The sequence below is a fragment of the Oncorhynchus mykiss genome, chromosome 16 (assembly GCF_057628025.1).
Source record: "Oncorhynchus mykiss isolate SJ-2025 chromosome 16, ASM5762802v1, whole genome shotgun sequence".
In the NCBI taxonomy this organism is placed as follows: domain Eukaryota; kingdom Metazoa; phylum Chordata; class Actinopteri; order Salmoniformes; family Salmonidae; genus Oncorhynchus; species Oncorhynchus mykiss.
Window position 1 is genome coordinate 18,512,501 of NC_143037.1, and position 15,110 is coordinate 18,527,610.

Genomic DNA, 15,110 nt, shown 5'->3' on the forward strand with positions numbered 1-15,110 from the left:
CAATGCCCTTGCTGATGGAAGGAGGTTTTCACTCAAAATCTCACGATACATGGCCCCATTAATTATTTCCTTTACACGGATCAGTCGTCCTGGTCCCTTTGCAGAAAAACAGCCCCAAAGCATGATGTTTCCACCCCCATGCTTCTTTGTCCTCCAAACACGACGATTTGAGTTTTTACCAAAAAGTTCTATTTTGGTTTCATCTGACCATATGACATTCTCCCAATCTTCTTCTGGATCATCCAAATGCTCTCTAGCAAACTTCAGACGGGCCTGGACATGTACTGGCTTAAGCAGGGGGACACGTCTGGCACTGCAGGATTTGAGTCCCTGGCGGCGTAGTGTGTTACTGATGGTAGGCTTTGTTACTTTGGTCCCAGCTCTCTGCAGGTCATTCACTAGGTCCCCCCGTGTGGTTCTGGGATTTTTGCTTACCGTTCTTGTGATCATATTGACCCCACGGGGTGAGATCTTGCGTGGAGCCCCAGATCGAAGGAGATTATCAGTGGACTTGTATGTCTTCCATTTCCCAATAATTGCTCCCACAGTTGATTTCTTCAAACCAAGCTGCTTACCTATTGCAGATTCAGTCTTCCCAGCCTGGTGCAGGTCTACAATTTTGTTTCTGGTGTCCTTTGACAGCTCTTTGGTCTTGGCCATAGTGGAGTTTGGAGTGTGACTGTTTGAGGTTGTGGACAGGTGACTTTTATATTGGTAACAAATTCAAACAGGTGCCATTAATACAGGTAACGAGTGGAGGACAGAGGAGCCTCTTAAAGAAGAAGTTACAGGTCTGTGAGAGCCAGAAATCTTGCTTGTTTGTAGGTGACCAAATACTTATTTTCCACCATAATTTGCAAATAAATTCATTAAAAATCCTACAAAGTGATTTTCTGGATTTTTTTCTCATTTTGTCTGTCATAGTTGAAGTGTACCAATAATGAAAATTACAGGCCTCTCTCATCTTTTTAAGTGGGAGAACTTGCACAATTGGTGGCTGACTAAATACTTTTTTGCCCCACTGTATATACACACAGAAGAGTGGCACAGCTGTTGTGGTTTCCTCCGCACTGTCAAAATGTGAGGGATACTAGGACGTCCTGGTTCATCCATCCCATACAACACTTCAGAAATAGTTACAGTAGAGACATACACACTCTCTGCTTCCCCCTATTTCTCCTTCTTCCTGTGTCTGGCAGTGTTTTATCTTTTGGCTCCGCTGTCTTTAGGCCTAAACAGTAACTGTATAATCCTTCTTACCTTCTTATTTTATCTCTCCCTCTCATTTTTAGCACTCCCCCCCCCCAGTCCTCTTGCTTTATCCCTCTTTCTCTCACTCACCCTCCACTTGTCTCATCCCGACAGGTGCTTTGAAATCCTACCTACGGGAACTCCCTGAGCCACTGATGACCTTTGAACTTTACGACGAATGGATTCAAGCTTCCAAGTCAGTATCTGCTTAGAATGATGCCGGCATTAGTTGATGTTTATTCATTGTGTTGGATTTGTACGCCATGCTGGTCATTTTTTAAATCACTTTAAAAGGATGAGATCATTGGAAATGGGGTTTCTCTTGTACACTGAGATGTTCTTTTGTGGTTCGTCTGGCAGCATTCAAGACCAAGACAAGAGACTCCAAGCCCTCCTCACAGCCTGCGAGAAACTACCCCTGGCCAACGGCAACAACTTCAAGTGAGCCGCCATCTCTGTTTCGCTCTTTCTCTCTCCTCTGTCCCGCATCCACTTTACTCTGGTCTTTCCTGAACTTGCCTGACCATTCAATTATTTCAGTTTCCATCACCTTTTGCCGTTTTTATCCCTCACTGCTCTTTTCACATCAGCAGAGGCATTTAACCGAGGAATCATAGCTTTCAAGCAGCCAGTACTGAGTGGTTTTTTTTTGTATATTTTTTTATATCAAAAGGAGAAGTGGGAGTGGGGGAGTGTAAGAAAGGTGAAATAGAATCAAAAGGCTGACAGACTGCAGTGCATGTCAGTGTCTTCACTGAATCTCACAAATAGGATTATCTTTAGGTTGTCTTCTTTTTGCGAAACACCTGTCAAAGCTGTCCTTATCATAGCCCAATTGAAAAGAGCTGCCTCGGGTTCTGTCTGAGCAATCTGTTCATTTTAGGATGAGCACGAAAACACCAATCTCTGTGATTCAGAGATTTGTCAGCCAATGCGGTACACAGTACATGAATGACTCTGTATAGTTAGTTGAAAATATACATGTAAAGTTAGTTCACTGTTTAATTGTTCTCTTTCAGGTATTTAGTCAAGTTCCTCGCCAAATTGGATGACTACCAGGACGAAAATAAAATGACCCCTGGGAATATTGCAATTGTCTTAGGCCCTAACCTGCTGTGGACAACACAGGAAGGGTAAGACTTAACCTCTCTCTACCACAACATACCTTTTTAAAAGCAATGCCTGGTCATTGGTTGCGACTTAAAGAGAAAAATACTCCTTAGTCATTTCCATGTATCTTTAACCTTCATATCTCTAGACTTTTACCGGCATTTTAACGGTCAATTCTCTAACATCATGAACATACAGAAAACTGTCCAAATGAAATAATGCTCATATCTCAAGGTTCAAGTGAGTCATTTCCAGTACAGAGTTATCCCTCTCCATCACACTAAACTATCTCCTTCATATCTCTGTCCTCTCTCTCTCTCCCTCCAGGAACATTACGGAGATGATGACCACTGTGTCCCTGCAGATCGTAGGCATCATTGAGCCCATCATCCAGCACGCTGACTGGTTCTTCCCTGGAGGTGAGGGAAACACAGTGTCTGTTCAGCCTCTATCAGGCACAACCACTTCGCTCATCCATTAGGAGTTAATGTCGTTGCTTTAATATCCTTGTATCAGCCTCTGTAAGGGAGCAAGTGGAGCCGAGCGTCTGCTCTCACAGACACAGCATGACAGTCGGTCACCGACCTTAGGAGACATTATTCACAATTTTAAGAGTCAGTTCTTATAACAGGATACATGTGAATTGTCACAAACGTAATCGCCTCACCTATCTCCTTCCTCTCTCTCAGAGATTGAGTTTAATGTCACAGGAAACTATGGCAGCCCAGTCCACACCAATCACAACGCCAACTACAGCTCCATGCCCTCTCCGGATATGGACCATTCAGAACGCAAGCACAATGATCAGAGCCGACGTCCACTCAGTGTGGCCACCGATAATATGATGCTGGAGTTCTATAAGAAGGATGGGTAAGAAGATCCAACTCTTGTTGCCCCGTATCTTACCATATCTTACCCTATCTTACCCTCCACATCTCTCTCAAATCCTCTCTGTCTCTGAAGTCAACTACCTAATTGCTTGTCTTCCCTCCTTGTCCTCGCTGAAAACTATTTTCTGGAACATGAACCATCCCACTGAGCACACACTGGTTGAATCAACTTGTGTCCACTTCATTTCAATTAAATTACGTTGAACCAACGTGGAATAGACATTGAATTGACATCTGTGCCCAGTGGGATTGGGCATCAAAAATTATTATTGATATTATTGGTTATTACAGCACAGTTCAGAATAAAGGATTTGCATGAGAAATGGGTAATGGCTTGGTTGACTAGCAACGTATTTTTGTGTTTTGTGAAGATGTATGGCATAGCAGATCTGGATTTAAATACTATTTAAGGTATTTCAATAATTTTCACATACATTTCAAGTAAGTATTTTGAGAAGTAGTTGAATATTTGGAAATGTATTTGAAAATTAACTTAGAAAGTATTGCTATGTATTTGAAAATAGTCAAATACACAGAAAAGGTTTTTTTCAAAAACAAACATTTAAATACTCCCATGCATTTGAACCCAGGTCTGTTTGGTCCTAGGGATATTTGAAATGTATTTGGAAGCAAGTATTTGAAAATAATTTCAAATAATATTTATAGGATTTTGTTTTGAAAATATTGTTACGCTGGTATAAATGATTCAGTAGACAGGCGCAGGAATGCATAATAGTTTTTTTATTAAGCCCCAAATTATGCCGTGCTGTGTAAAGGCACAGGGACGAAGACCAAAACAAACACGTAAACAAAACACAGGGTAGAAACCCAAACGAAAGAGCGAGGAGTACCTTGTATAAATACACATACGCACAATGATTAACGCACACAACAAGACCCGTAATCATCTGCGCAATACTCAAGGGAACGAAAGGTGTGCGTAATGAAAGTTCCCGGAGAGATTCGTGACAAATACTCTTAAATACTTCAAGTAGAAGTAGTTGGTTCTGCCAAATTATTTGAAAATACTCAAATACACAGAAAATAAGTATTTCAAATACACATACTTAAATAAGCATGTATTTGAACCCATATCTGTGCCGTAGAAATGGCATAATGTCATATTTCTATGTGAATAGTTTTTCTTCATAAGATCATACAAGACTGTATAACCTTTTTAAGTGAGCTAAGTAAAAAGTTTTGTCTGGGTATGAGAATGGCGGAGAGAATATCATGGAATTCTTCTTCATCTCAGGTGAGAGAGAGAGATAACTAGTGAGATAGAGAGAGAGAGATGTGCACTGTAAGAGAGAGGCTGTCAGACAGCAGGGAGCTCAGAGAAAGAGGTTGGTCCGTGGTGATGAGTGGTGCTGTAAGCAGTTCTTGTGTTCTGTGGAGGATTAGTTTCAAGTCAATCATGTTCTCACTCTCTCTCTTCAAATGACCTCTCTGTCTTATCGGTCTCTGTCAGCAGAGCAGACCGTCTGAGCCCCTCAGCCCTGGGACCACACAATAATCCCAGCTAATTAAACATGTCCAGGACTGCATAGGGACCAATCAATAGAGCTCTGCTCTCATTAGAAACACCCACCCCTTCAGATAGAGCAGGATCAGGTCAAGGAGCATTCTGCTCCTTAGTACAAGCTGAGACCAATGAGGAAGTAGCATTCCCAGCTTTGATTCCTTTTATTTTGTGTCCATATTCAAGTCCATGAAGGCAGGTTGATACCTCTGTTATGGTCTTCATTCATTCGGGGCCTTTCTCCGAAGCACTATGGGTGATGTGTCATGCCATGTCCTTGACCGTGTCTTTGTGAGTGTGATTGTCATTGATTGAAAAAATATCTGAATACTATGTAGCCTTTAACTATCCATAGTTGTACTTGCTCTTTTTTATAGTAAACGAGTACATTAACCACGGCTGCAAGTTACTTCCTATATTTTGGTGTTATTTTGGGGTATTTTTATGTCCGTGGGGAAATGTTGCCCTAATTAGCTCTAAACTAAGTGATAATTGGCTCACCGGTAGGACATGCTTGGAGCTCTTTTGGGAAGGACCATCTTCACCCCTCAAATCCCTCTCCTCATTACTCTCAGCATGACTTCCATCCCCCACAACCGTCTGCAATCCAAACCTGAAGGCTTGACCTGCTGCTTCTCCATCTCGGATCCAACTCCTTACCGACTGCTCCCGCAGTTGCTTTGATTTAGTGTCGCTGTGAATCAGTTAATGGAGTTTCTCATGATCCTTACCCTTTATTGTGATGTTTTTGTCCTACCAAGCAGCGTTAGGAAAATTCAAAGGTACTGTACTTACTCTTCCTCCTGCCTGTAACTCTCTGTTCACCCTTGTCTGAACTGCCTGTGGAGAGAATGCCTCTCTCTGTCATCATTTGTCTGACAGTATTCCAGTCACAATTATTCTCTCGTCCTGACACACTTCTAATCGTATAGTTCAATGCTCCTTACAGAGTGCTGCTGACAGACAGTGCTGCCAAATAAGTTCCCGTGTGAACAATGTCCTCACACTGTGTGTGGTTTGTTGACTTCAAATGCATTTTTTGCGATGTCTGGTGTCAGATGTACTCCTCTGAATGCTTGACAAGTACAATAACAGGTGCAAACATTTGTTTGTCACACAGAGACCAACCATACATGCACCCTCACTGTGACACATTATTACAAAGGTTTCCTTTCCCTAGTGTTTCTACTTCATATAGTACAGTAAAGACTGTGCTGACAATTGTGAGGACTACAGGATAAGGCTCTCTGAGCTGACCTCTGACCCCTGACCACTGTCTTTGATTGGCTGTGCGTCTCTGTCCCACTGCAGCATGGGGGTCAGGGTGATGGACACTTCTTGGGTGTCGCGCAGGGGCTCGTCGTCAGCGCGTAAAAGCTCCTCCACGCCCCTAGGTGTACAGCCCCCCCTCCCGCCCTCAGACGCTCTCATACCTGAGCAGGGGGAGGTCTCTGCGTCCCCCTCCCCAACCCTTCCTCCCGCTAGCAGTGACCGTGCCAGGTAAGGCTGTCCATTTCCCACACTCCTCGCGTCCTGAAACTGACCCCGACACGGCGTTGTTGTACTTTTTCAGTCTGTTGACGTCTTCTAATTCTCTTTCCCACGCATCATCTTCATCTTTCTGTGAACCGAAGCCCCTCACATCTGTTGCATGTGTTCTCAAACTTGGTTTGACCTCGTGACCCCGTGTGATGTTGTTTTGGTTGTTGTTGTTGTCCTTTAGTCTGATCTTCAGAGTTTCTAGAACCCGTGAAGTTCTTTTTGTGCTTGGTTTTGTTTCATATCTAGGTTGTACCAGAGAGTCGTTGAAAATGTGTACCTCATCTCAAAAGTAGCTTGCCAATGCAGCATGTACATGTTTTTCATTTCCATCCGTCAGAACAGGTTTCATTAACACTGTTCATGTAAGATTGCAAATAGAGTTTTTACTTGTATTTGTCAAACAGTTTACTAGTTTCAAAACTTGAATGCTGGCCTGAATGAAGGTTTTTCATTTGCTCTTTTCTTTTACATTTTTTACTTGCGTTCTCCTTAGACCTCTCCCCTCCCCTTCTTAATGCGACTCTGTTCAACTTTGGTTGACTAATACCTTCCAAGATACAAAAACCCGCACTTGTTCTCCTTCACACTACATGAACTGCAGTGGTTATTGAGTGCTCACAAATATGACAGAATGGCCCACTGGACTTGTTCACATATTCTTTTTCATACAACACTTTTCATTCCACTACAAGAACGTGACAATATTGGCCTCTCCCTGACTTAGAACAATAAAATTCCCTGTGAAATCATAAAAATTTGTATCATTGCAGCTCCGATGACGCGTTGGACTCCTGTTATGCCTACCCTTCCCCGGAAGAGGAGAGGCCCCCTCCCCCTTACCCCTCTTCCTCCTCTTGCTACCCGCCTCTTCATCATTTCTACCCCCGAGCACCGCAGTGTGCGCGCCCTGTCGCCCCCGGTCCAGAGTCCGTGCCCCCTGGGCCGTCGCCCACACCTCCCCCCCGCTGGTCTTGCTACAGCCCTCCCCCACTGCCCCCCTCTTCGTGTCCCTCTCCCTCCCTCCAGCAGCTTGATATAAACTCTAACCCCAAGCCCTGCTCCCTGCACCTCCCCAAACAGAGCTCCCTGGCCGAAGCTCCGCATGCGCCCCCACCGTTAGAAACTAACGTCTCCCCTCTCTACATCAAAACCCCCCTCGTGCTAACCCGACACGACCCGTCCCTCGGTCCCCACACCTCTAACCTCCCCCTGTCCGCACCTCCTCCATGGGCCGCCTGTGCCTGTAGCCGAGAGAGAGGAGCCAAGCTGACTAGGTAAATACTACGTCACATCGCCCTGCCCAGATGGACACAAACTCAGTCTTCGTAACACACACAGGCCTGAGTGGCTCATAATGGCAAAATTAGAGAGGGACATTAGGACACAAAGGGGAGAGTGAGAGAGAGGGAGCTCCCTCCAAAGTGCCAACATCCTGTTTAATACATTTGGTTAATTTTCTCGTTTTTGTCCTCAATTTCATGTTTCAAAGGGATATTCCTCCCATCATGGAACTTTTCTATCTATGGATCATTCTAGTACCAAACTCTCCTTATTTTATGGAATCCATAACTTTCCATGTTGCCAGGAAATTCTGGAGGATGTTGCCAAGCAACAAAGAATATTGAAAACTCTCAGAGATAGCAGAACATAGTGGCCGTTAATTTGTCATTTTAAAGGGCCCAGTTGGCCTTGGATGGTAGTTGACTAGTTATGTTTCTGAATATGAATTGGACAAAGAGTGACTAAGTGAAAAATATAGATGGATGGGCTGGCATGATTCCTATCCGATCATTGGCCTTCATCGGAATAGGGTCTTTTACATCAACAGCTGTTAGGGATGCCTCATTTGCATAGCTCCACCCTAACTTCAAATCTCTCCAGTCCCGATCACCCATCCTCATCTGCTGTCAGTGGGCGGGGGGATTTGGAGCTGGGAGAGCTGTCACTCACATCCTATTATGAACTGGTTAGGTTTTGACCTTCAAGCTCTCTACCCATTGGCATTCTGTCTGCATAGTGCCATAAAAGGCAAGAAAAAAAATCCATTAAACCTACTGGCTTGGGCTTGGATTTTTTGGGGGGTCTTTAGCTACACTGCCATATAGCTAGTAGTACATTTGCAGTAGTGAAAGTTGTCAGTGGTCACTCAGATTATCTGACATTGAACGACAGGGATTTTCATTTCTACATGTGGGAGATTGAGGCCATCTACCCTCAAACTGACAGGTAGTGAACACAAACACACACGACCTGAAGAAGATGTTATGAAGATTACATATTGTTGTTCATATCCCTTTGTCTTCCCCAGTACTCTGAAGAACAATGAGCTGTCTCCAGTGATTGGACAAAAGGGCTTCCAGGGAACGGCACTCTCTGGTGGGCTGTCACAGCACTCTTCTGACCATAGCCCTCACACCCTGAGAAGAGGTACTGATGGAAGTAGTGTGTGTGTGTGTGTGTGTGTGTGTGTGTGTGTGTGTGTGTGTGTGTGTGTGTGAGAGACCATGCTGTGCACAAAGCAGACAGATTGTTTTGTCTTGGCTTGTCACCTCTCAATTAAAATCTGTGTTGCTGCTCTCTCCACAGCTAAGAAGCTGGCCCCCATCCCACCTAAACCCTACTCTCAGTCTGGGGGAATGTCGGACCAGTCTACAGGTCAGCCGTCTCCAGTCAGCCTGTCCCCCACCCCTCCTAGTACCCCCTCCCTGTACGGCTTCAGCTACCCCCAGGGCTACGCCACCATCGGCTCCCCGGGACAGGCCCAGACCGCCACCCCCTCTCTCTCCTCCCCTCCCTCGCTAGCCGGCACCCTCACCAAGGCTAGGCCCACTCCCAAGCCTCCTCGGCAGAGGCCCAGCCTACCCCCGCCGCAGCCCCCCAGCACCCCTGGCTCCAGCCCCCAACCTCTTGAGCACGGTGGCGGCCTTCTGGATGGATTGTCTCCTGGAGAGAGCATGTCCACAGGTAAACGCTTCAATGGAGTTTCAACACACTAGGAGCCCGCCCATACACTCTCTTCTCTGGTATAGGTGGAATATCTCACTCTCCAGTGTGCCTGCCAGAGTATTAATATGGTTTCTGCAAATTGAATTATTTTGTGTAGTTTGTTAAACTGATAATACTTTTAACCCTTTCATCTGTGTTAAACTGTGGGGAACTCACACAAAAAAAGGTAAGAAGGTAAAAAATATTTTAATCTCTTATCTTGTTCTTCCATTTTATAAATATTTTTTTTCGACTCCTATTATTGTGTGCCTACAGCGGTATGAAGCGAGTGGTTCAATATGGGCTAAATGTGAGAGGGCCTTTTAGGGTAAGCAGGAGTTCCAGTACTGTACTAAAGCCTCACCCTCCCATCCCTCCAAACAACCAACCGTCCGCCATTCTGGCTCACTGTGGAGCTGCATGGCTCCAGCTTTCTGTATATCAGAGGAGGCTGATGGGAGGAGCTATAGGTGTATAGGCTCATTGTATTGGCTGGAATGGAACCAATGGAACAGAGTCCAACATATTGTTTCCATGTGTTTGATGTGTTTGGTGCCATTCCATTGATTCCATTCCAGCCATTACAATGAGCCTGTCCTCCTATAGCTCCTCCCACCAGCCTCCTCTGCTGTGTATATATACCTGTATACATGACTTCTCATATGTATAGAGCTATATATCTCTGCTGTGTTCAGTCCACCACTAACCCATTTTGTTGGCCTTTGCATGGTGGCTGAGACTGGCGCGATGCATGGCTTGTGGATGTGTCTGAAAGACCGTCCACTGACTCCACTTCACACTTCACACAGAAGATTGGCGTAATTTTGCTATCCCAAGAAGCTTTCTTTACTGTTTTCTCCCTGAAACCATGCCACATCCCACCCCTGTCCTGTCCGGGGCCAGCTGCCCCTTTGCTTACACACTGCACAGTACCCCCCCCCCCCCCCCCCCCCCCCCCCACACACCTTATTCCACACCCACTGCTGTTCTAGAATTATTCCACTTTCTGTTTCCCAGTCACTGGTTGTTATCCATTTCAGTGTTACACTATGGATGTCATCATTCTCACATGACTGTGAGTTCAAAGACAAAGTAATGACAAGGATAAATGTTTGTGGTGACTGCACTGGATACTGTTGGGGAATTGTCTCTTCGCATGCAATTTTCAGCGTTTACAAACCTACCCGAACCACTATGTCTGCTAGAAAAGCTGGAGTTACATTACTTACTGACCTGCCTCTTATCTGTCAGTAATTCTCTAGAAACACGGATCGTTTTTGAGGATGTGTGTGTAAAACAATAGCTTGGGCCTATGCTGACCTCTCTGCTGTGTATAACACACCATTCAACATTGACTTAATCTTGTCTAGAACGGCCTTTTCTAAGCAACCACTAACAGTTATTTTCTCTGTCTCTCTCTTATTTTCTTCTCTCTTGTCTCTTCTCATCTCGTGTCGATCTTTGGCTGGCCAGACTCTTTCTGCAACCTGGATATCCCCATCATTAACGTAGAACTGGATGGCATCTTTGATGAGCCCAAGATGGCCCCCTACAGGAACTCAGTGGCGGTGGTCCGGCCAACCCCTAAGGCCGAGTCAGAGGAAGAGTCTGAGAGCACGATACTATGACATCACAAGTTTCCACGCCCAGCCCTAACTATTCCAACCCGTCTCCAGGACCCGTTCTCTGACCTTTGACCCAATGGGGACTCACTCCAGACCTCACCTCCACCCATAGAGACCAAGTACCACGCTCAGCCCTGTAAATCAAAGTCCTTCTCCAAAAAATGTAATAGACATGAATACAGAAAATAGCTATATCCACATCCAGAGGGTTTCTGACTGAGACAATGGGGGTTGAAACCTTTGATTCAGAGAAAGGGACCGAATGCTAGGTTTTTATGTTGACTAGATTCCATTGATTCTATCTGGGGTGCATTCATTTTTAAGGATTTATTTAAAACAATTTTGTTTATACGTCTTTTATTTTTGCCTTATTTGAGTCATTTGCAATATTGCCTTTAACTTACAAGACATGAAAACAAGTGGCTTGGTGCAATGGGTTCTCCTCTTGTGAGTGCAGTAGGAAAGGAAGGGGACAGGACATCTCTGATTTCCTCTCCCTGTCACCAAGGCTATAGCATTCCTTTTGACGCCTAAACCCATTCTTGTACTCTTGAGTTCACTGGCATTCTGGCAACCCCTTGTTCCGTCCTGGCTGAACGTGTATGTGTGTTTGTGAATTGTGTGATGTGTTTGGAAATGTGCTGCATCATTGAGTGGCGAGTTCTGCCATAGTCTGTGAGTGAAAATATAATGGTACTGCAAGACCAGTTTGAGCTTGAATTCGCAATCACATTCTTCAAAGGGGGGTTTAAGATTACATTTGGCTGTTTAAAAATATTTAAAATGACGGTTTATACTGTACATTTCAGAGTATATGATATTAATAGAGATACAGGAGTTATTATATGAGTCATATAATATAAGAATTAAACCATAGAGATACAGATATTCTACTGTATATAGAACTATAAATACAGTATACAGATATTATATAGTCTAGCATGTACTTGACTGTACATTATCATAGGAGAGGCTTGGAGCTCAGTGGGAGAAATCTGCATGTCTATGTTGTAGTAGAGGGAATAGAGCATAGACACAGAATAAACAGAATACTTATAAATGGATTGCTGAATAGTGAGTATGAGTGGACTTTACAGATGTAGGATCTTAATTTGATCACCCTGTTGCAGGAGAACTTTTCTTCAATGTAGGAATTTCTTTAACTTGAAGTGTATTTGAGGTATTAAAAGGCTTCTGAAGTTTGTCATTTCCACTTTGAAATTTCAGACTTGATTTTCCCTTATGAAAAATGTATCAACCCCTACAAAAACATCCATTAGTTATAATCCACATAATAATTGACATTTCCTGTTGCTGCAGGATTTTTTTCCCTGCTGTAGCAAACTGGCTCAAATTAACACCCTTTGTCTGTATACCTCCTCTCTGTGGTCTCTGTAACTCTGTTAATGAGCGCCCTGAGACTTCTCTGGCAAGAGCCTGTCACTGGGGAGTCGGCTCAGCTGTTTGAAAGCAAATATTGGAAACTCTTCTGAGAGTGAGTGTGTATATGGGTGCAGTTCTGTGCCTGTGTGTGTGGGTGTAATCCGGAATATAGGTACATTTCTTCTGGTGCTAGAATATATGTTTATATTCTATCATACGGCGAATGAGAATAGGCTCTCATTGAAATGATACAGAGGTTTCAGTTTCAGTCCCCCCACCACACAATTAAAAAAAACAATACTTTCACAATGAGGAATGTGAAGTATTTCTTATTGTGATGAAAGTATTTACTGTATACCGATGATTACGGTGCAGAGGAGTTGGATTGACATCCACAGCACAAAAGACCAATGGTCCAATCGGTTTATCCGGTGTTGGGGTTCAAAGGTCAGGCGCCCGCCCATGACCTATACAGACCTATGACTTTTTCTCCTTAGAAATGTTCCATCCATAACACTGATTATTGCCTGGAAGCCACAACAAACGCTGCCCTTTCATGCACTTATGTTCAAGTGCTATATATTTTATCCATAACAACACTATTGTAAATACTGACGCCTCTGTATATGTGTGTGTATATAAAACAGGGGGAGAGGATAAAATATATATTAAGATAAGAGAAATATAAATATTGACTGAAAGTATTTGTATATTGACATGTCCGTGTTGTTCTGGTCCTGACCACAATATTGCCAGATTCACACTTAACGAAATGCAGTAAAGCTTTGCACGGTTATCAGCCGCGAGCTTTAAATAGTACCATATAACACGGACATAGATTAAAGGTTAAATCTATTTTCTAGGATTGTTAGTGCAGAGTCATCAGCCGGGAGCTTAATAATACAGCATGTCTGAATGGAAAGTGCTGCGTCACTGTGTGTTTCCACTAGTCGACAGCCTGACCAGTAGAGCTATTGTAAGGGATGTATTTGTGATTGTCAATAGGTAAGTTAGAAGGGGACCACCATCCCTACGAGGCAAAAAATCGGTTGAGTCAACCTAGTTATTCCAACCTTACAGTACAGAGTATATTCCCCAGTGTAGAAGACAAATATCCTCCCCTGAAAGCAATATAGTTCAACGCAATGCTGAGTAGACAATTCCAGAAGAAAAATGTTGAAGTTCAAAATGATAAAAGAAAGTGCAATTACAGTATTTGTGAACACAGAAACAGAGAAACCTCAAAGATGAAGGGGGTCCCACTCTCTTTAAAATGATTTGAAGTTTTTTACAGTTTATATTGATGTTTTATTGCTTTTGTCTTTTGTATCGTTACTTGCAACAAATGCCAACCATGGCATATGATTTTGAGGATTCAAAAAATTATAAAATAGACAAAATTGCATCAACATTTTTGAAGGCTGTTCTTACAATTTGGATGTTGAAGTGAATGTTCGGTTATGTGTCTATCTGGACTTCTGTCTGTGGTGATAATGTGCTGTTCTGTTGCTGTTCTGTAAAAGGGGTTGTCTTCTTTTTATGAAGTGATGGTTTGTACATATTTATTGAACACACAACTTTATTAAAAGCAGAAATCCTGTGTACCAAGGGCAGTTGTTGGTAAGAGAGATTCCTCAAACTATTTCCACTGTTACAGTTTTTCTAAGCATGTCTGTTGAGTTACTCTAAGAGAAAAGGCCTTTTTTAAATGAATAGGTAGAATGTACTGGTGACTATTTGGACTGTTTGCCTCAGGTTGTTTTTAGGGGGAATTCTCTGTGTTGTGGATGTAGTTTTAACAGGATGGACAGATGTTTGGTAGTGATGTGAATAGGCTTGGGGGTTATGACTAGACATTGACCCACGTGTGAAAATCAGCAGCATGCTTTGTCATCATGCTTGTGAAATTTGTCTTACCTTTGGTCCTATTTACCTGTGCTTGTCATATTTATTTTTATATGTGAAAAGAAAAAGGGCCTTGCAATCCAGGTAGAATTATTCAGTTCTGCCCTATCAGTTTATCAGTCCACAGTTCCTGTTTTGCATTTTTGTTGAGCTCCAACTTTTCATCCAGTCAATCAACTATTCACCAAGCAGAGTCACATAAATATATGAAGTACTGTACATCTAGAAGCATGGCTTAATAATTGCCAAACTTAATGACTTAATACAACTCGGAGACAATATAGCATCTAACTTCTAGCTTTTTTTGCCTAATGAGTCAGGAACAGAATGACAGTGACACTGAATGGATGACTGGCAGTGTATTTCTTTTTGTCTGCAAACATTGAGTTATTCTCTGAGGATAGCCTTATATGGGCATAAATCAATCCCATTATCCATCAGATGAAAAAACCCTCCTGCTTCATATTAGGCAAAACAAAGATACACCTTTTTTGGTTGGCCAATCAGCCAAGCCTGAATAAATGTGGGATAAAACACACCTGGTTTGCCTCTGAACATTTGTAAGTTATGACACGGTGGTGCATGCAGCTATTGTTTGGTAAGAAAGTACATTTTAATGAATCTTTTTGCATAGTTTATGTTCAAGTAATAAATTAACACAAGGGGGTCAAAATAAAACGGAAGATTGAGGCTCCAGAGACGTTGCTTTTTAGATATAACGGCTCTACAGTACTATGTCAAACTGCAGTGACATTGGGGACAGTAAAATAAAGACAGGGGACATACTCCCTCCCAGTCACAGAGTGGAACAACTACTGTGGACATGTCCTGTAAGATCAAAAACAATGCTCATCAGAATGTTGAAACTATTAAAAAATGTTTTTTTTTTATGTGTAT

The 15,110-nt window shown here is 43.1% G+C and overlaps 1 protein-coding gene across 5 annotated transcripts in view; it reads left to right on the forward strand.

Moving 5' to 3' along the window:
• The window catches only part of LOC110491516 (rho GTPase-activating protein 44), a 79,628-nt gene extending 64,519 nt beyond the window's left edge, over positions 1 to 15,109 (forward strand). Inside the window, exons 12-22 of one of the 5 annotated variants that reach the window (XM_036946392.2) lie at positions 1,366 to 1,447; positions 1,612 to 1,692; positions 2,271 to 2,384; positions 2,689 to 2,780; positions 3,051 to 3,231; positions 5,535 to 5,555; positions 6,085 to 6,273; positions 8,624 to 8,742; positions 8,902 to 9,279; positions 9,577 to 9,628; positions 10,774 to 15,109. In XM_036946392.2, coding sequence (XP_036802287.2) covers positions 1,366 to 1,447; positions 1,612 to 1,692; positions 2,271 to 2,384; positions 2,689 to 2,780; positions 3,051 to 3,231; positions 5,535 to 5,555; positions 6,085 to 6,273; positions 8,624 to 8,742; positions 8,902 to 9,279; positions 9,577 to 9,584 — 1,265 coding nt within the window. In that variant the 3' untranslated portion in view covers positions 9,585 to 9,628; positions 10,774 to 15,109. Of the gene's footprint in view, positions 1 to 1,365; positions 1,448 to 1,611; positions 1,693 to 2,270; positions 2,385 to 2,688; positions 2,781 to 3,050; positions 3,232 to 5,534; positions 5,556 to 6,084; positions 6,274 to 7,085; positions 7,590 to 8,623; positions 8,743 to 8,901; positions 9,280 to 9,576; positions 9,629 to 10,773 lie in introns of all 5 variants that reach the window. The other 4 variants (XM_090202127.1, XM_036946390.2, XM_090202126.1 and 1 more) reach the window with 4 other exon arrangements.
• Position 15,110: the final 1 nt, after the last annotated feature.